The sequence below is a fragment of the Enoplosus armatus genome, chromosome 2, assembly GCF_043641665.1.
Source record: "Enoplosus armatus isolate fEnoArm2 chromosome 2, fEnoArm2.hap1, whole genome shotgun sequence".
Taxonomy (NCBI): Eukaryota; Metazoa; Chordata; class Actinopteri; order Centrarchiformes; family Enoplosidae; genus Enoplosus; species Enoplosus armatus.
Window position 1 is genome coordinate 23,347,037 of NC_092181.1, and position 21,907 is coordinate 23,368,943.

Consider the following 21,907-nt stretch of genomic DNA (forward strand, 5'->3'; position numbering starts at 1 on the left):
GGTCATCGTGGGAACAGCGCCGACGAGTACAAACCGCTACGGTTTAGGAAAAAAAGACAACGACGGCATCGTTAAACTGTTAAAAAAAAAAGAAGAAAGATACTGGGTTGCGGGTCAACGAGTTTAACCCCTAATCTGCCTCAGCATTGTTGCTCTCGGGGGAAAGGTAGTCAAAACAAGAAGGCGTCTCGGTGAAATGTGACCGTTATTCCCTTATTTTCAATGTGGTTGGGTCTGCAGCCGACTCGGTCGTTGCAGCTAGCTCGGTACGGCCGCGTTGATGCAGCAGCGCACGGCTGTGGTGTTCAAATCCACCACCGGATCTGGGAAGACAATAGGTGAAATACACGCCGGCCCGGACTCCCAAGACTACCCTGAACGAGAGTCTGCATCCGCTTTGGCTTCTCAAGGTAGGCTGTAGCACGGTTCCTATCCCCCAACACGGAGGCTTTGATGTCCACAGACTTGCAGCCCCGAAGCGAATTCTTGCCTTTTCTCCTCCTCGTTGCCTTGACGACTCCGTGAGACTGCGGTAGTTTTAACGGACAAAGCAGGATAAAGCTAGCTAATCCGGGTTTTGCTAACAATTTATTGACCCGACGTTTAAGAATAAATAAGGCTTGCGGCTTGAATATGCGAGGATACCCTCGGCTGAGTTGACCTACCTACGTGTGTTGGTACAGTAAAGTCAGTATAATAGAAAGAGTCGTGGCTGTGTGACGGGTTTGATATATCGGCCATTTCACCCTCCACAACACATTTTATCTCACGAAGGCTGTGTGTTTTGTCGTATGGGCGTAAATTGGGTGATGCGAGGTAGCTGTCAGCCATGCTATTGTCGTGCTGTAATGCACAGTACAGTATATTCAAATACAGTAAGACCTCATTGGTTTAATGTTCGCTTACAATGGGCTATTTAAAATGACATTTTAGGGCTAATATTCCCTCAAAGCTTTAATGGTTTGTGATGACAAGTGAGCTGTTTTATGACACTAATACGTTGTATTAGAGAGCTGTAGCACACAATACAACAGGAACTTTTTGTGAAAATAGCCCTTAAATGACAAAATGATCATATTTATCCAATTCATTATGACAGACTTCCAGTTTCATAGAATTAAAGACAGCTGAAATGAACTAATATGTCATATTGCAGTGTTTTAACCTTTTTAACCACACACACACACACACACACACACACACACAACATGTACAGGTGTGTCACTGAATTTCATGCTAAAAACAGAACTGAAGAAGGGATACTCCTGTGTTTCACAATTTAAATATTTTCAATCGATGCAAATTACTAGGAGATAATTACCATGTGACATTTATAGGACACAATCTTAATAATGCAGTGTGCAAGTGTATTTCTTAACAAATGGCAAACGAGTGTGTGCAATATATTGGCATGTTGATGTTGATTGGCATGTTTGTCCCACCCCTGTTAGTGACTAATCACTGATAACTCATCACATTGGCCTTATTATAATGTCAGTCATCAGTAATTACTCCAGTTTATAGCAGCAGGTTTTGAAGTCTTGGTGGTAAACAGTTTTTGCAGCAGGAATTGTGAATACTGAATATTCATCTTGCTTAATATGTTTGGTGAAATGACACTGACGCTCGCTGCTTTCTAGCTCTGCCTGTCATGACAGGTGGTGTTAATTGTGCACAAAGTCATTTCTGTGCCCTGTTAACCCACAACGGTCGTGAATTTCTCCACAGTGTCCGTGTGAGGAATCGGGTTAGAGAGTGAAGTGACTGGTGGCAGGTAGCTGGATCAGGATGGCGGCAGTAGTGAACTACTCTCCACCTTGGTGGGTGAATCTGCTCCACCGGTTGCCTCATTTCAACATGGAATTCCAGATTGTGAGCAGTGACTTCAGACCGGAGGACTCTGAGTACCAGAAGGTAAGACAAGTACAGGGGAACAATTGCCTCCCACTCAGAATTCATCATCCCCTTCATCATGCAGCATCACCTTATCATCCCACCTCCTGCCACCTGCCCACACTGTAATTTCACAGCAGAGTGGCCAAGTGGTGACTGCAGCCACAGAGTTGTGGGTTCCCTCCCTGCATCGATCAATGCTGTGTGTGTGTGTGTGTGTGTGAGAGAGAGAGAGAAATGTCCTTGAATCAAGACACTGAGCCCCTACCTGCTCCCTCATTGTTATGGATAAATGTAGTGCAGAAACTGTTAGTCGATGAATCAGTTAGTCAGGTGGTTCCCCGCCTGGGGGTCGGAACCCCTAAAAAAAACCCTAAAACAAACTATTTCTGCTACATAAACAAAATGTATTTATTTTCTCAAATCTTTGCTTTTTCTTTAAGAAATATTGGAGGGTCTTACCTCTTCAGGAAATTATAATATCATAAAAATGAGACAATCTGAGAAGGGAACCTCACTCTTTGGATGAACTACTTGCAGCTCCTGTGATGAGCGGTAGTGAGTAGGCATCACTTGCCTGGCTCCCCAAAGGGTACCAAATTTGATAATCGACAGTTTATTAACAGTAATTTATAAAGCCAAAATGCCAAAAATTGTGTGGTTCCATTTTCTTAAATGTAAGTATCTTCTGCTTGTATATCATTGTAAATGTAATACCTATGTGCTCTGCACTGTTGGTTGGACAAAACAAGCAATTTGAGGACACCATCTTGGGCTTTGTGAACTTATGATGGACATTTTTCTCTATTTTCTGCTATTTTATTGGATTAACAATTATTTGAAAAAATAATCAGGATGGAAAAACAATCAGAATTAGGTAAAAGCATAAAACTAATTTCATTTCTGTGATAAAACACTGACTGAGTCGGCAGCGCTGCCTTAGAGAGCAGCTCCATCTCAAAGAGGGGCTTTGGCCCAGTTTTGCTGCATTTCATTTGAATCCTCAAACAAGGTGACTTTCAGGTCTCTGCACCAGAAAACACAGCCTTTGCGAACCCACATGAAGCCAAGACGCATCGTTTAGAATCGCACATTTCATGCGCTGCTGTCGCCCCTCAATGTAGTTTGCTGACATGTACGGGGAGAGGAGGGAGGGCGTGCAAGTTCAAGTGCTGAGCGTGGGAAGGCACCCACGGCCATGAACAAGGGAGGGAGATGGGAACTGGAGAGAGAAGCAGGGAAAGGAGGAGGAGGAGGAGTGAGAAAGATAAAAAGAGACTGATTGGAGGCGAGAGGAGAGAGAGAGAAGGCTCGATGAGCCATGGGAGGTGCTTCTAAATTGCCAAATAGCCACTTCCTGCGAGCTATTCAATGTTTAACTAAGGGCCTTTGTGTGTGTGTGTGTGTCAATGTGTGTGACCACTGGAATTTTAAGAACCCCCTTTTTAGACTAATTACATCCTGACATATTTTAGCAGACGAGGCTGTTTCTATGTCACTGAGCATTCTGCACTATGATCATATGTTTGTTTGTACATTATCTGCATGTACAGTTGTTGTGTATATCATGCTGTATGTATATATGTCACGTACATATTCACTTTCTGTGTCAGTGCGTATTTAGGACTTAGTGTTGTTTGTTGAGGTGAGGTCACAGATCTCCCTCAGGGGTTGTGTGTATGTGTGCGTGTGTGTGTGTGTGTGTGTGAGTGAATATAGGGGTTCTATTCAGGGTGAAATCATTAATTCTGGCTAGACGGGGGGAGGGAGAGGGAGGGATAGAGGGTGAGAAGAACAAGAAGAAGGAGGTTGAATTGGATTGGGGGAGGGAGTGGGAAGGGGAGGGCTGTAGTCTGTTGTGAAAGAATGCTCTCTTTCTTTCTTTCTTTCACTCTTTCACTGAAGCCCGTCTTTAGATTGGCTCAGTCTATCTGTCTCAAAGGCTTTCATGCATCCACTCATCCAGCTGAGAAACGCACACACACACACATACAAACAAGGTCCTGCACAGTGTCCTTCAGTGCACTGTCCGTCACCACACCACAACACACACACCACAACACACACACTCCCACACAATAGAAAGAGATTCTTCTGTGTAGTGTTTTTCTTTCTGATGTGATTTGGCACAGGTTCATTTGTATTCAGCTCTTGAGCTCTGAAGCTGCTCAAAACTTTCTTCTCACACAATGTCTCTCACTCACTCATGCTCTCTCCTGTGCAGACGTTTTTTTCTCTTAAACTAAACAAAAAAAACTGTTTAGCATTCATTCACAAGAGCAGTTGGTCTCTGATGACTTTGACTTTATTGGGGATGCTGACGCCGTGGCTTTCTGCAAGAAAACTCTTTTATTTTTTTTCCTGAGGAGCTGAAATAGGAGCTCCTATCCTGAGGTTCTGCAAGGCATTGGAATAGCTTGTGTGTGTGTGTGTTCTTCTGTTTGTATTATGGTAGAATCGCAGAGTCAGCTACCAGCCACAGTTAAACAGCTGCAGAACATTACAGAGGAATCACGTGACCTGTAATAACACACACATACATTCCCAGCTGTGGAAAGTAAGTCTGTAATTGGTATTTTGAATAGTATGCTACAGTTTGCACAGTGGAAGACATTATCTCATGGCGTTTTGAAAAGGATCAAAGTGGATCAAAGGCAAAAGGTTCCACTCTTGAATCTTTTTTGTGTTTAAAGATTGTCTGAATACCGATTTATTATTTTGGTCGCTCTTTGACCCGGTAGTACAGGTGAATATTAGCAGAATGACCTTGAGGTCAGTCAGGCCTCAAGAAACAAGTTGAGAGGATAGTACGCAAGGCCACACTACAGAGTAGGCTAACACACAGGCAGAGAGAGTGCAAGGACAACTCACTCAAGTGGAAGTGATTGATCCTGTCAGCTCAAACACGCACACACATTCACAGGCGCGCACGTACTCACACTTAAATGGACAGATTGAAAGTAGATCACTGTGCCTGGGCGTTTAACATTAAGCCCCTCCTCCCGCTTGCAAGCCGATCTCCAGTAGAGTAGATGTGCACACACACACATGCACAGCCAAGCTCACCATGCTTATTAGTAGCTAATTGATCCAAGCCTAATCTGCTCTGATGGTTTGTCGACCCGGCAGTTAATCTAGCGGCCATCATACACATTGGGAAGAGAGTGAGGTGTCTGCAGAGACCTTGTTTTTAGTCAGATTATAAGTTTAACATTAAGCTCATACTCCACATCAACAGTCCTAGATCAGTTGTTGTTGCTTCATATGCACCTGATATGTTGATGTTTTTTGTGTCAATTAATCGTTAAAATCAATTTAAATGTAAGCATTCCCTGCTCGTCTTGGTTTTATCACAGCAGCTTGAGTACTTTGGGTTTTGGACTAGTAGTCAGATAAAAAACAAGCAATTTGTGGACATCAACTTGGGTTTTTTGAAATTGTGATGGACATTTACTCAATTTATATACAATTTACTGGCTGGTTTATTTTCATTATTGATGCATCTTTTTTCTTGATAATCCATTTCTCTGTCAGAAAATAGAAAATAAAATGCAGAGTTTAATTTCCCGAAGCCAAAGGTTATGTTTGTTTTATCAGACCAAGAGTACAAAACCCAAAGATAAGCTGAATTTCTAAAAAATGCTTGCCAGTTAGGTTTCTGTTGATTGTCTTATCGGTTGACTAATTGTTTCAGCTCTAAGTTCTGTTCATAATGAAAATAATACACTTCCTGTATCATATTACTTTCCTCTGTATCACTGTATCTGTGCCATGATTTATGATGGATGGATGTCATGAAAACATCCATCGTTATACATGGCGTGAGGTTTCATTCTCATTCTGCAAAGCTTATTGCGTTTTTCCTCTGTATGATTTAAGCCCTAACAATGATTTTAAAGGCACAAGAGATCAAACAATGCATTAGTGGAGCACAGTGCGCCTTTACCATAGCACTACGTCTCTAGCACTAAGCCTACAGATAATAACATAGGATAAAAAAAGCAGAGAGCAGGAATCCATAGAGCTTATCTCCCCTGCTTCTCCCATCAGGATCCTGTCCTCCCATCCTCCGCTCATCTTCTTTAACCTGTTGGAGAAAAGCAGTCAAAGAAAAGCAATCAACTGGTTTCCTTTCACTCAGCCCTGATTTACCAACTGCATTCCCTTGAGAGGGCAATAATGTGGTAATGACAGAAACACAGAGTTAACACATAAACGCATGCTATTCTTCTCTGATAATTGTAGAAGTTGTAACTCAAGTTGTCATGGGATCCACAATCACTTTATAGTACTTAAACTCAGATTGTCACTACCACCTGAGCAGTGTGGATATTTTAAGTTCATGTTAATGCTTGTAATTCATATCTCCTAGCTGTGGGCTTGTAAGTTAAAGACCTCGGACAATAGAAGTACATTGATACCTCAGCCGGGACTGAGGGTTGTGGTTTGGACTGCTGTTCGGAAATTAGCCTTATTCTCTCCCTTCGGATGTCACATTACATCACTGCAGGTCACATCCTATTATATATCATATTATATCCTGTCTACTGTAGTGTTCTAGTGACCCACTAGCCAGTCCAGATTGGCTGTAGCCCACCAGATTTGATACTGTGCCCTGGTTATACATCTGCCACAGTTCACAGTTTACTTGGAAATGCTGACCTTATTAGGCTGTATTCTTTTTCAATGTGAAAAGAGATTTGTGCCTTCAAAGACAAGCTAGTGACAGCTGGCTCTAGGGTGATGTCAAATCAGACCACAGGGATAAGAAGACATCTTTCAGATAAACAACAGATCACATTTTGCATTAACAATGCAATTATTCTTAATGCAGTTTTAGCTATGCTAGCAGCAAACCTCTTGAGATGGCAGTCAGGGTCAGTCGATTGGTTGTCCACCACCATTTAGTGACCCCCCAGATTCATCTTGCGAACCATTTTGGGAGTCTCAACCTCCAGGTTGGGAACCACTGCCCCAGAATATTATGTTGAACGTTGCCAAGATCACATCTCTGATATATTTAGAAACAAAAAAACTGAATGCATTTTTGAATATGATGTCAGTTTTGGCACATACACTACAATACACATGCATATTTACAGTGGAGGTGCATAAATTGCTGCAGGGTGAGGAAATTGCTGGCTGGTAGTGAGGAAAAAATTAGGTCAGCACAAAAACCAGCAGTTTAGAAGCCTGGGAAGCCAGGAAGTCTGTGAGGATCTTGGAGGTGGAGTCAGATTTTGTTATCATCCATGAAGGAGTCCCCACAATCACACTGCTGCTGTTTCTGACTGAGCAGAACTGCGGGCAGAATTCCTTTGTCTAATGTAAGTGGTCTAGCAGGTGGAGGTTTTGGTTTTCCAGAAACGTGCTTTTGTGTCTCCATGGTCCTGCTGTACAATGACTTTTCCAGAAACCCCCAGAGGGAAAAGAAAAACATTGCAGTGTGTGTGTGATAAATAAATTTCATCAGTTCCAAGCAAATTGCTGTAACAGCCCTCGTCTCTGTTTTTATCCATTTCTCCCTTTTTAGTGTTCAGCTCAGTCATCTTCTTTCACATCTTCTTCCTTTTCTGTCCCTCCAGCCTGTCTCTTTTTGTGCTCCAAATTTACCCCCCCCTTCCACATCTCCTTCTGTCTGCCCCCACCACCCCTTCCTTCTTTTACACTTCAAAGCTTTTAGACGGTGTGTGATCTGTGTGGTGGGTCTCTAGCGCACACAGCTCCCCAACAGCATCGCTTCCGCTCACTCCATGGAGGTGTGTGTGTTTGATGGTGTGCAAATGTGTTTTTCATGGTATCCATCAAACTCCTATTTAACAGCCACTGTTTTCTTGCCTCAGATAGCTGGAGACAGGAACACAGTTTGTATATCTGCGTGCGTCTGTCTACACAGGAAAAAACGAAATCATGGGGTCTGTCTATGGTTTCTGCTCAAATCAGCTAATTTGCTTCCTGTATATTTGACCCACTTCCTAAATTGTCCCCTTCGTTGTGATAAGGACAACTTTCAAACACGATGCATTTGTGTACTGATTGAAAAAGTGTAACACAAACTGTGTTATAAAATCATGAATTTCTTGTTGCCACTAATAGTTTTCAATCCCTCTTCTCACCAGTCCATTTTGCTGCTTGGCGCTGTGGCGTTGCTGTGTCTGGGCCTGGACCTCCTCTTCCTCCTCTTCTATTCATTCTGGCTTTGCTGTCGTCGACGCAAGAGTGACGAGTCCTCGCACTCCCATTCGCACTCCCAGCAGCCCAGTGCTGACTGCTGCTGCACCGCCTGGTGCGTCATCATCGCCACGCTCGTCTGCAGGTGAGAGGTTATCCCCAAAGAGTAACACCTCTACACACTCATGATAAGTCCATGTGTGTTTAACCCCTTGTTCGCCTGCGGAAAAGTGAGTGAGTGAGTAAGGGTTGATATATTTAATCATTCTCCCCAATTAAAGGAATTACCCTGTAGCCTTAAGTGGAGACTCTAACTTTTCTCTGCGGATTGAAAGGGGAGGATTGACCCTGATTGACTGGCTCTGTATAATACAGCCTGTTGCTGTACAGCTGTAAAGACCATACCACTAAAGAAAGACAGTTACCCATATTAACGATTAAGGCTGATGGAAACAGCCTCGATATCATGGTACCTGCTTCTGCTTCTTCTGCCGCAGACAAAGCATTCATTTCACTGTTGCATGCATGAGTCCAGATGGGAGCCATTGTTGCATGTCACCTCCGTCTCTATCACCATAGCAGCTGATAAAAAGAGTGTGTTGTAAAGGTGGATTATAATAGCCAAATTCATTCTTGAAAAGGAAAACCCAAATGTCATCCTAGCTTTGAAACAGCATTGAAATGCCATGATATATCAGGGTTACTGGAGCTCAGTTCATTGTGCAATCTTGTTATGCCCTTTAGTTCATGGAAACACGCACTGATTTACATTTTGTTTTGCAGACATTTCAGACTTTTCCTTGAAACGTTTTAATGGAAACGTAACTATTCTCCCCTGTAAACTGCATATTACAGTTGTGGTGTGAAATCATTTTGAAGTCAGTAAGAAAGATGATATGTTCTCTCTGTGAGTTTGGAGAGAAGAATGGATGATCAACAGAAGTAGACGGAAGGCAGTTTGAAGAAACCCTTTAAAAACCGTTTGATAATGTCAAAAATGTATTGCAATCAAGCAGAAAACACTTTCTGCAAAGCCAACATTTTGGATACAAGGTTTTCACTCGGCAGCAGACATATGTGCTGTACATTATGACTGTAAATCTACCTACATTTAGTCCACTCAGTCTTGTTTGATGACGAAAGCCCATGTGGTGTAACTGGGAGCCAGCCAGGTGGTTACACTCTGTTTGTGTTTATCTGACTCTGAAGGCTGTGTGTACACTCTGAGGTCTTTCACCCAAGTGACCCAGCAGCAGGGTAGAGTGTATTTCACCCACAGATAATGGGGCTGTGTGGACTCTGCTCTTCTTGGCGCGCGCACACACACAAACATAAAAAATAGTTCTCTTTCATTTACTCTCTCAACTCTTTTGTGCTTCCCCTCTCCAGACATTTTCTCCCTCTCTTCCCCTTTTCCTCATCTCTGTTAGTCCCCCTCCGTTATTTATTATTTCTCTCTGTTCGGCCTTCTCTCTGGCCTAGAAAGGTTGCCATGGAGACAGAAGCAGATTTGATGCAGAGACGAGAAATGAATTATACAGTCGGGGAGCTATGTCTGTGTGTGTGTGTGTGTGTGTGTGTGTGTTCGCGTGACTCAGTGCTGAAGAGGGTTTTTTGCAGGTTTTAATATTTTATGATTAGCTTTGATATTTCTTATTGAATATTTGATATGGATCTGAGTATGTGTTTGTGTGTGTGTGTCTGTCTGTGCACACCCAGGCGTGCTCATGTGACTCTTTGTCCACAATTTAATATGACATCATATTTTATTTTTGGCACAATGCCAGCCACATGTGGACTTCCTCCATTTGTGTGCAGGTGCAGTGTGTTTAGATAGAAGAAGCTGTGTCTTGTATTAGGTTGTTTACTATTGCGCTATATGGTGCTGAAAGGATTAGTTGATTAATGGATTAGCCGATCAACAGAAAATCAATCAGAAATTTGGATTTTGCAATATCAATTAAAGAACAAATCCCAAGCATTTGCTGGTTCTAGCTTCTCAAGAATACATTTAATATCTTTGGTTTTTAAACATTTTTAGGCAGAAAGATTCTTTTATTAATTAGAAAATTATCAAGAGATTACTCAATAACAAAAATAATTGGAAATACATCAACCGAACCTTTTCTCTTCCAATACTGATTCCTGAGCCAAATGAGTTTCTGCCAATACCAAGTACTCATCTGATACCTGTGCTCACTCTTCCCCAAATTTAGACACTATAAACCACACTGCTTGGAACTCATTGTAATAATTTTTATGTAAGGTGGCATGAGGCCAGGGATGTTGTTGCACTAAGAACTGACTCTCTGGCTGGCTGTGGCTGAATGAATGTAAATGACAGTTCTAACACTGATTGTATTATTGCAATGACAAAGAAACTATTTAAAGTTATAATTCCTAACATTTCGGTCCTGGTTGTTTTGGCGACACCGGTAGTTACTGGTGGTGCAAGTAGGGAAATTGAATCCAGCACGGGAATGCCAGTGATGTCAGCCATACAAAAATGGTTTGATTTCTTGAAAATGTTAAGGAGTACTACTTGTCAGGATTTGGATTAAGTGTGAGTTACATGGGAAAGCAGTGTGTGTATATATAGTATAAAATAAAACATGCCATTTGGCTGTATCACTAATTGCACGCATTTATTTTGGATTAATGTGAATCAGTTTGGTTTGGACTTCAACTCATCATGGACCCAATTTAGACTGAACACAACATTTACTATCTTATCTAGTGAGCTCCAGCTGAGTGCATTTTAGTATGCCCATTTAGATACAGCAAATCATTTTTAGCGTTATGATGTCAGTCCATTTCAGACTAAAGCAGAGACTAAAGCAGCGCTCTATCTCTGCGAGTTAGCATCATTCAGAACAGGTTGCTGTTTCTCGAAGGAAAAATGATGTCTTAGTATTGTTTGTGTATTTTTCTATGTTGGAGCTTATTTATTAGAGCTAAGCTGGCTAGTGTTTGCTGTCAATAATTTGACTCCTGAACTTTTGTCTTACTGCGTCCCCCCCCTTTATGTCTCATATCCTAAGCTGTTGGTTAATGAAGTCATGAAATCCCCTGATAGGAGCAGCAGGTATTTAACCAGCAATATAAAACTCATGGAGAGAACAGAGAAGAGGATGGATGAAGGGAATTGGTGAGAGAAAGGAGGGGGAGAGAGAACGGGTGGTAGGAGAGAAGAGGATGAGTAAACAGGAGTGGAGGGAGATGATTTACTATTAAAAGTGAGATGACATGGTGGATGGAGTAAGATGGTGGGAGGCAGGGATGGGTGGGGATATGGACCGATAAAAGAGACGATATTTACATTAACATACAAAGCACATTAATATGCCTCTGTGCCTGGCTTTATTCTGTTCCTCTCAGGTCTGTTTCCCTCTGTATTTGTTGTTTTATGTCACATGAAGTCCATTGTAAAGCTCTGAAACACACAAACCTACACAATGGCGTGTGTGTGTGTGTGTGTGAACCTGCTGTAACACGGGGCTACTCAAGACCTAATGGGCTAGAATGAATTACCTTAACAATGGCCATAAATTTCCCTCTACAAATCTGTCTGGTGTTAGTGTGCAGACAGAGACATCATCAATATAAAGAGTGCGGTCATACACACACATGCACACATACAGTACACAAAGAGCAAGGAGGGAGCTACAAGAGCTTTACAGGGTGAGTGGGAAAATAAGAGCATAGTGGGGAGGGGCTAAGGGGGGAAAGAGGGTTAGATGTGATGAAGAAGACAGTGTGAAGGAGATTTCTTTGGAAGTGGTAGAGTTGGGTGGTTATGGTGGTACTAGGGTTTGGAAGAAAGGGTGTTGGGGCTGGGACCCTCAGATATTGTAGCATGTGTCATGTGTGAATGTGGATGCAGAGCTGCAGAAGGATCATATTATGTGCGGTCTGGTGACCCAATTATTGTGTAGACTCTGTGTGTGTGTGTGTGTGTGTGAATCATTCCTGGTAGTCCTGAGCTTGCCCGAGCCTGAGGGTGACACCAATGCAAAGAACATAGAGCTCAGCGCTGCCTGTTGCTGGTTAGCAGAGGAACTGCACTTAATAACTGTCTTTGCTGCAGTTTTGTATTGTGTGCGTGTGTCACTGTGAGAAAAAACTATTATTGAACTCATTCATCCATATTGATTAATTTGGTGACATCTGATGGTTGAATTAGTCATTGTGGTAACACTTGGCACTTCCTGTTTTCTGCCTCCCAGCGCTGGCATTGCTGTGGGATTCTACGGAAATGGGGAATCGAGTGATGGAGCCAATCGTCTGGCGTACTCCCTCCGTCATGCCAACCGCACCGTATCCGGGGTGGAGAAACTGGTGAGTTATCAGCTGTATTGTTGCACTTTTCTCTCACAATCCAATAAAAAAATTGTCTAATGGCAGTTTCTCTGTAAATGTCTCTTTCCTGTGTCTGTCCAGGTGTCAGACAGTGCCCTAGCCTTAAACCAGACAGTGGAGGAAAGCTTGGTCCAGTTGGAGACAGCCTTCCAGGAGCAGACAGACTATGTGTCCATCGTCCAAAAGCTGCAGGGACAGCTGGACGAGCTGGTGAGGCTGATGGTAGATGTTCCCTTCTGGTCCAACACTGACATTTCCCTGGAGGACTTGGCCCGCAAGACGGAGGCTTTTGATTTTTACAGGTCAGTACTAACAAGTAATTGTGTTTTGTAATGCAAAGTATCTGCTGGATCAAACTGACAACTGATCTGTTCAGAGGGAATTAACACAGTTATGGTATGATGTTTTTACATTACAATTCCTTTCAGAAAAGCTGGAGAGTGCAAGTGAAAACCATTAAAATCAACCCCTCTAGTGTGGCCATAAAGTTGGTAATGCACCATAGCAACAACACTGAAACAGTAGAAAGCACAGTGACTAAACTAATAGCCACTTTTTGCTTTATAACCTTGTGAGTCCAAAACCTTAGCTGGGGATCTGATTGTGACCCTGGTATATGTGAAATGTCCTACATGGTGTATGTTAAAGGATTGATTAACTCAGCCTCGAAAGACGACCCTCTTCTTTGTGGCTGATGTGTTGAAAACGTTGTTATGGGGGGAGTGTGCCGTGTGGGCTGGGTCCTGGGTCCCCTCTCTCCCTCTCCCATATTTGCTGTCACTCCCCAAGCCATCACTATCAAATAAAGGCAAAAAACAAAACAAAAAACACTACATTATCATGGAATACCTCCTATTTGTATGAAACACTGGTAAATTTGTTTATTTACAGGTGGTTGGGGTACCTTGGCCTGCTGCTGTTTGATGTACTCATTTGTCTTCTGGTGCTCTTTGGACTGATACGCAACTCTAGAGGCACTCTGATTGGGTATGTTGCTTCACATCATACCCCAAAAGTTGCTCCTATTGGACGAGCCAAATCCTTTCTAGACTTTGAATCTGTGTCTGTTAAAACTGTGTAATGCATATCATGTCGTTAAGCTGAATATTGACTTTAAAGATATGTATTTTTTTTGTCCTTCAGAGTGTGTCTGCTGGGGGTTTTGACTCTGATAATCAGCTGGGGGTCTCTCGGCCTGGAACTGGCTGCTGCTGCTGTAAGTGTAACCATGGCAACATCGTCAAGCTCTCTGGCTCTGCAATGATGTAATCTTTTCCCACTGCTCGAGCGAGTGTGTTCAGAGTGGATATTACTGTAGCTTGATGTGTCATGTGTGCTTACCCTCTTACAGTCAGCAAGCGACTTCTGCGTTTCCCCGGATACCTACATCACCCGGGTAACCAAGGAAAACGCTGTCATCAACCAAGGTATGCAAACAGGAAAATAGCCACTTTCAAGGTTTTTGTGCTAGAAAACAGTGTCTCCAAAGCCTTTAATTGCAAAAACAAATTAGTCTACATGCACATGTGTCACAGGTTAAATATGTCTATTCCTTTGAGCAGTTCAACCAAAGACACATTTTTCCTTCTTAGATTGTTTCTTTGAAGGACTGAAGAGGCGAAACAGTCCAGTATTTCATAAAAAGAAAATTCCACAACTGCTCAGATTTATGACAACTAGGGATGACTTAGGCGCTCCACTGCTGCAGAAAGACAACACATGTTATCTTGTGTGATTAGTGGTATTCATTTGAAACAGAAGAAGGGAGGAATAAGCGATGATTGGTCAATGTGCTGATCGTAGGCAGACACTGTAGGTTTACAAACAAGCAGAAACATCTTGAATAAACTCTAGTTTCCACTCTGACAGTTGAATCTCACCCTGACATGTTGCTTCTATTTTAAGAAACAAGTGTGTGCGTTTGTGTGTGTATGAGTGTGTATCCAAGGGGATTGTGTTTGACTGACACTCTGGTATCTAAAAGCTCTTACTCTCTCTCTGCTGACTGCAATGCATCAGCAATCCTGCACACTCGCCGCTCGCTCTTCCTCGTGCCCGTCCCAAATGTAGAAAGTAAAATCTTCAGAGCACATTTTTGCTTTTTCACTTAGGATCATTATCTGATTTGTTCTCTCTCTTCATCCTTTTATATCCCTCTTTACCTCTCAATTGCTCCCTTTCTTCCTCTCCCTCCCTCACTTCCCTCTTTGCACTCATCTAATGAGTTCTGTTGTCTGTCAGTTGTTTCCGCTCTGTAGAGCACAGATGTTGCCTCTGTAACACACACACACACACACACACACCACACACACACACACACACACAATTATGCCTGAGTAATACTGCCCCGTGCCTCAGAGATACTGAGCTTTATAGATCCACTGACAGTGTTTTCCTTTCTTTCATTAAACTATATATTTTAAATGCATGTATTATTATTGACATGTATTTATTGCTACATTCTCAGATATTCTGCAGTATTACCTGAGGTGCAGCTCTGGCCAAATTAACCCCTTCCAGCAGGTAACTTCACCCTCCTGTTGGAGTTATTCTTTTGATTTTTGATTTTTACAAAATACCTTTCTCTTTGGTTCCTTCATTTAAGGTGATTTACCTGCTTAAACTTTTAATTTTATTCAGTTAAATAACCAAAAGATGTATGTGTGTGTGTGTGTGTGTGTGTGTGTGTGTGTGTTTTTTGTCTCTTGTCTCTCTGTATGTTTTGTAGAGGCTGTCAGGGAGTCACAAAGCATTGGTGGAGATGCAGGATGATGTGGCAGAGCTACTGAGATCAGCAACACGTGATTATGCCAACACCAAGGTTTGTGTGCTTGTGTGCGCAATGATCTGTAGGTCTTTATTTTCACACATGAGTAGATTTGCATTAGTGGGAGCGTGATGAAAGTGGCAGCTATAAAAGTGCGAGCACACGCGTGTTTATCTGGTGTGTGCGGATGTACATGAAGGCGGATGTCTATATTTGAGCATACATGTGAAACCTTTGCTTCGTGTGTGCAGGGGAGTCTCGAGCAAATCCAGTCTGTACTGAATTCCACTGAGGTTGGTCTTCACCAGCTGACTGCTCTGGTCGACTGTCGCAGCCTACACATGGTGAGTCACTTTGTGTGTTGTGTTAGAGGAGAAAAGTCCTCAAATCCAAGACTTTCTGAACAACTGACTCTCCTCTCCTCTTTCTCTCCATGTAGGACTACGTTCAGGCATTGACTGGGCTGTGTTATGACGGGGTGGAGGGTCTCATCTACCTGGTTCTCTTCTCCTTTGTCACTGCTCTGATGTTCTCCTCCATTGTGTGCAGTGTGCCACATACCTGGCCTGGCAAGAGGTAACACACACACACATACACAAACACACACACGCTCACACACACACACACACACACACACACGCTCACACACACACACAGTCTCTCTCACAAACACACACAAGACTCGCACAAACCTTAATATTCCTACATATATCTCTTTAGTTAATCTGTACACTAACAGCTAACATGTTACTAGTCCTAACTTCTTAATTGTCTAACTAAATTCATCTTATGACTTGAAAACAGTGGAAAGACCCAGAAAGAATCTACTCGGTGCCCATGCATGTCATTCTTTAAATGTATTTGCCTCCTGAGCTGTTGTATCCTACATCTTCCTGCCTGTCTTTGCATCCATCCAGTTTTCTCTGCAAGTTTTGTTTATTTTATTGTTTGCCGTTAGCACTGCCAGTCTGGCTGATTGTTTGTTTCTGTTTGTACATGTCTCTCATTTTCTTTTCTCCGCTGTGGACTTGGGAGCACCAGTTTTGTGTTAGATTGTGTATCACCACGTTGTTTTTTTTCTGTGCCCCACTTCCTCCTTCTGTTCCGTCCCTTCCTCCTCTCTCCCTGTCCTGATTTGGAAATGCTTTGGGCTTCAGCGAATGATGGTGGATATTAAGGAAATTATACAACCCTATGGTCCGATAAACGGCCCGTACAAATAGCCATTCAAACAACCAAATAATTATTTGGTAAAATCAGTGCAAAGAGCAGTGACGGGTTTCACTCTGGTGAACGATCTGAATTTGAAACACAATAGTGGTGTTTTACGCTTATTTGTTGGGTGTGAATTACCAGCAATTCTAATGTATGGCCCAGCAGGTATTAAACAATAATTCATAACATCCCTGAATTCAGCAAGAATAACTGCTCATGGGGTTGGTTGCTTATTAGGCTGACTGTGCTGACTGCTGAGTCTGTTTGATGGGCTGCACAGCTTAGCTCTTTTGTTGGTTGCCTGAGTGAAACACCTCTATCTGGTGGCCAGTCAATGCAGTAACTTCTTTTGTGCCTTTTGTCTCTGCTAACATCGGGCCCCGCTGAAATGTTCTTCATACAGCTCCCTCCCTCTTTACTTCCTTGAAACATTACCAACTTGATGGGACTTTGTTAGTATGTGGACAGCCTTCCCAAAAACAACAAAGAAGAAAAAAAATAGTCTCAATAACATATGCACATGAGCATGTATTTTGTGGTTGACCCGTACATTGTAGAAGCCAGTGCATTTCTGTAGCCAGAGATCCAACTTCCAAATCAGCACATATCTTATTTGATGCCTCATTCTGTTACGTTGCTGGCCGTTTTACATTTTTGACCATTTTATGTCTGAAAATGGTTTGCCCAAACCAGCCATATTATCTCCTTTTTTCCCTGATGTTTTTGCTTTAAGTTTCATGGAGCACTCAGTGATGCATGAAGTACTTTAAAGGAAATTGATTTTTGAAATTTGATTCTGTTTGGACAATTTGAAATGGACAGTAATTATTATAGAATCCTCTATGTCAATAGAGGATGGCTGCATGAAGAAAATGACTGCATGTTTCTACGTATTAAGAGAACTTTGAGAATATCGAAGATTCTACGATCTTCATACAGTTTAATATTATGTAACAACACACAGCAACAAAAAACAGCTTCTTGGGTCCACTCTGGGCTGTGTAGTGATATTAGAGACCCCACTGTACTTGTAGTGGTACTTTGTAGATGAATGCTGCCCATGTTCCTTTTCTTCTTGTTCAGCTGCTTTGGGGCTGAAGGCATGGCCTTACCCAGCGTTTTGTATCAGGGGACTCCACATAGTACAAGTACACCTTCCCCTCACCTAACCTCCTCTTCAACCACTTGTTTACACTCTGTTGTCTCTCTCGGATCTCCCTCCCCTCTACCTTTTCCCCTCCTATCCATCATGCCCTCTCGTGCCCTGCCCTTACCCTGACCAATTGAAGGACGGATGAGGAAGACGGAGAGGACGAGTCGGGTGCCTCACGGGGCGGTGTGCACGATAACCTGTACCGCGTTCACATGCCCAGTCTCTACAGCTGTGGCTCCAGCTACGGTAGCGAAGCTAGCCTGCCCGCTACAGCCCACACTGTCAGCAATGCCCCCGTCACTGAATACATGTGAGTTAGCACCCACCGCTAGCTAGCGGCTAGCAGGATCAATACACTGCCTGCCATAGGTAGCTGATGCTTGTCCCCCGTGACCCAGGCTAGCAGCATAGAAACGCTCACTGCTTGCGATATGATAAGTTAGAATAGCTAGTTTTTTGCTTTGTATGGCTCGCATGTCCTTTGTGACACACTGTCAGCAATATTTGTCACTCAGCGAGTTTGAACCCTTCACTAGCTTTCCCTTTGATGCTGATAGAAATAACGCTGCCTGCTTTATCAGCCAGCCTGCCTGTTTCAGTCCACTGTGTTAAGTCCAGTTCAATCCACAGTAAACCCTATTAAAAGAGAATTCAGGTTTGCACTCGCCATAGCATATGTTAATAATTTCACGCTGCTTGCTACCTGTTACAGTTTGCCACAGGACTGCTTGCTCTGATACAAAAAAATATAGAAGAGAAATAAGCATACATATCCCTAATCTGCCACTGCTTGCCACTATTTTAGCTGTGAGCTTATGAAGTACTATGTGGTGTTTGCTGCTAAGGAAAGAACTGTAACTCTGCAGCAAGAAATAGGAAAATAGACAACACCTGTATTCTGAAAGTCATGTGGCATTTTGAGCCTATTGGACCATTAAAGGACCATGTTTTTCATGTTTTGGGCCATTAACAAACCATGTATGCTTAACAATATTGATTACTGTATTCCAAAGCATACAATAGGGTTTTAGAGTGATTTATTCCCTTCCACATAGCCAGATAGTCAGTTTTGGTCCATACCTGAGAGACAGTGAAGAATAGTGGTCATATTTGCTTTTTAGTCAAAGTTAAGCTGTCGTTGCATGATTATACAGTTGTGAGCATTGATTTTTCCTGTCCTGCTTGTGGAATTTGACATTCAAGCACAAGAGTCCGCTGCCAGCAGCAAGACTACCAGCTGCCAATGGATCAAATTCACATAATCCTAGGAAATGAGTTCAATAATTTACAGTAGACCCATACTTTGGAAGATGGTTTGGCAGAAATGTAAACTATACATTTATAGTTAATGGACCAAAACATAGAAAACCACTTATTTGTCCTTTAAGTATACATTTCTTATGTTTTATTTTAAACTGAAACAGAGCTTAAACATTGAACAATGATCAATCTGTGTTGTTTATATCAAGCTACCTGGGTAAACATACATTCGACTAGTTTAAAAACCTTGGACTGTTTCAGGCACTTTTGATTTATTTTCCTGTGGGAACTATGGTGTTCCCCCTTACATATTGCATCTCTTTGCATTAATACTAGTTAGTTGAACCATGTTCCTTCAGTTTTTTTCAGACATTTATTATATCTACTTAAATTTTGTAGGTGTCTGACGGTTGACATCAATGATCAGTTGCACTGGAAAGGAAATAGCTCTCATTTGGCTTCCTTTTAAATTGTGCTCGCAAAGGACATTTGAAGCTTAATGAACAAATATTTTATGTTTCAAAGTCTTCTTAATAATTTAGTACAAATTACTGTTATATACATTTGCAAATATGTGCCTAAGGCCAGTGTCCTGTGGGCCCCCACACTGATAAAAGTACAATTTCACTGAGCCAGTGTCCTATTGTGAGACTAAATGTTTGTCTTTTGTGCATTGTTAAGAAAGAATGTTAACTATGTTGGACCGTGGCAGAGGTGTTTAACCCCTGGCCATATGGCACCACCAAGCTTAAGTCCCTGACATGTAATTATTACTAAGGCCATTTGTCAGAGAGTCATTAAGTCGTAATCCTGAGCAGACCACAGATCAAAAACAGATCGGCAGCTCAACAACTGAACACCAGTGGCAGGGTAACCACATGCAGTAACCTCTTATTCTATAATGCAGGAGCCAGAACGCAAACTTTCAGAACCCTCGGTGTGAGAACACCCCCCTGATTGGCAGGGAGTCCCCTCCACCCTCTGTAAGTGCACACTTTCTAGAACACACTCTCCCTCCACTATCTTCCAATACCCACAGTGCAGCTGGGAAATATTTAAACCACAGAACCCACATTTTAGAATGTAATGAAGGTGTTGATAAATGTACTTATGTCTGATGTTTTTATAGCATGCTAGTGTGGATATTGGAAGGTAGTCCCCTATCCCTACACCACTGCAAGTGTACTCTGTGCTCAAACTAGACCGTGATCATGGGTCGCCTTTATGAAGGTCATTTTGGCAGCCTGGGATAACTGGAAGTTTGAAAAGAAGCCTGTTGTTAGTAGGACTTGCACTTGCATCAAAAGAGAGGCTTGTCTCTTTTGATAAGTGTAATTGTTGGGTCATGTTAGACACAAAGTTGGCCTCTATTTCTGATGTAAAAAGTCTGGTTGGTTTCACTGTGGCTGTCAGTGCCATGTGAGGAGAACTTGTAGACCACGTAACAGCAGATGACCAGCTCAGAGACGTCATTGAGAGAACTTGGATTTTTTTAATATTTAGAACTGTAGTGATCAACTTCTTCCTCAATACCAAAAGACATAATTCTGCCAGTCTTGCAGGTGTCTGAATTGCACCTCTTGTTTTAACTATTTGCCACAAACAGGTTGACTATTTTGGCTTTCACAAGGTGCTGCTGGGCCTGTAGTTGTGGATGTTGTTCCATGCAGTATCAACTGGGGGTTACAATGCCGTGGACTGACTAAATTTAATCAACAAATCTAGCATTATTGCTTCTGAACACCTTTTAGGATACAGTCTTTGCTCCATGTCACCTGGCCGTAACCTGCAGTGAAGCAGAAATTGTTTTGACAGTTCTGCCCCTGAGTAAACTCGAGCCCAAACCTCTAAAGTTCCTGCTCCCCCCTGTTCCCACAGTGTGTCTATGTGTGCATTTTCTTGTCGAGGTGTATTTGTCCACTGTTTCTGTGCCCCCTCACCCTTCACCATTAAACAGCCACAGGAGCACATGTTTCCCACCTCCACTGTTGAACTGTAGCAGCCACCAAAATGGCCACGATTCATCACTCTTAGGCAGGGCTGTCGACCGGGCCGCCGTCCTGTGCCAGAGCGCTCACCCGTCATCAGTGTCTGCAGTGATGTGGAAACCAGAGACCTCCGACAGTAACTAGCTAGCTGCTCACAAGAGACCACTAACTCATACCAGGCTAACCTACTACATCAGAACTAGAGCACTAACTACAAACCACTGACCAAATGGACCACATCTGCTAATTTACAATAACATCATCCAGATCTAATCAGCTGTAATATAATGAATGACTGTTGTAATCAAACCCCCGGCTGTCCAAATGACTGGTCAAAGTATTTCTGCTGTGTGGCCTCACACATCATCACCTTATCTATCTATCTATCTATCTATCTATCTATCTATCTATCTATCTATCTATCTATCTATCTATCACTTACAACCAATCACATTTCCTGATATGATGTAAATGATTTAACTGTGAGACTGTTTCTACATTACTCCTTTTATTCTTCAGTGTAAATAAGGCTTGATCATAATCTACACATGTTTTCCCCTTCTTGTCTTGTTGTCTTTTATTTCCTATCTTCCCTCCTGCTTCTAATTGTTTCCCACTTCAATTTCTCCCTCTGGTTGTCTTCTTTCCCAACATATTTCCCTCTGTCACCCCCTCCTCCCCTTTGTCCTCACTGTCCTCCATGTCTTCAGTACACCTCCAGTATGAGAGCAAAGTACCTGGCCACCAACCGACCAGACCAGAACCGACGCTCCGTTCCCAATGACCAACTGGACCCGGCTAGCCGGCCTCACCCCACCGCACGACCACAGTCCTCAGTCCACTAGAGACCAGATCCGCACCAGTCCACCCCAGTACTGCCTGAATCCAGTTCTCACAGCCAATAACAAGATCCAACTCATCGCTCACCAGAGCTCAATCAGAGCTCAACCAGAGCTCAACCAGAGCTGAGCGTTTAAAGCACCAACAGGATCCCAGTTTGTCATGGTCCACTGAATTTCACCAACACCAACCGGTTCACCAGAAGCAACACAGCAAGCCAGAACTCATCAACCGAGCACCTCAGCAAAGGACTGCACTTTG

The 21,907-nt window shown here is 42.7% G+C and overlaps 1 protein-coding gene across 1 annotated transcript; it reads left to right on the forward strand.

The window, feature by feature from the left end:
• Positions 1–1,788: 1,788 nt before the first annotated feature.
• On the forward strand, positions 1,789–21,651 carry LOC139298746 (protein tweety homolog 3-like). Its single transcript, XM_070921501.1, has 14 exons — positions 1,789–1,914; positions 8,013–8,209; positions 12,291–12,402; positions 12,505–12,725; positions 13,315–13,410; positions 13,567–13,639; positions 13,775–13,850; positions 14,891–14,946; positions 15,152–15,244; positions 15,442–15,534; positions 15,630–15,766; positions 17,695–17,868; positions 19,726–19,801; positions 21,517–21,651. Exons 1-14 carry the CDS (start codon positions 1,789–1,791, stop codon positions 21,649–21,651), a joined length of 1,665 nt encoding a protein of 554 aa, XP_070777602.1.
• Positions 21,652–21,907: the final 256 nt, after the last annotated feature.

Coding starts and splice junctions, on each gene's coding strand:
- LOC139298746 (XM_070921501.1), top strand. CDS start 1,789: ATGGCGGCAGTAGTGAACTACTCTCCACCTTGGTGGGTGAATCTGCTC. Junction 13,640..13,774: donor TGGAACTGGCTGCTGCTGCT/GTAAGTGTAACC, acceptor ACCCTCTTACAG/TCAGCAAGCGACTTCTGCGT. Junction 13,851..14,890: donor AAACGCTGTCATCAACCAAG/GTATGCAAACAG, acceptor CTACATTCTCAG/ATATTCTGCAGTATTACCTG.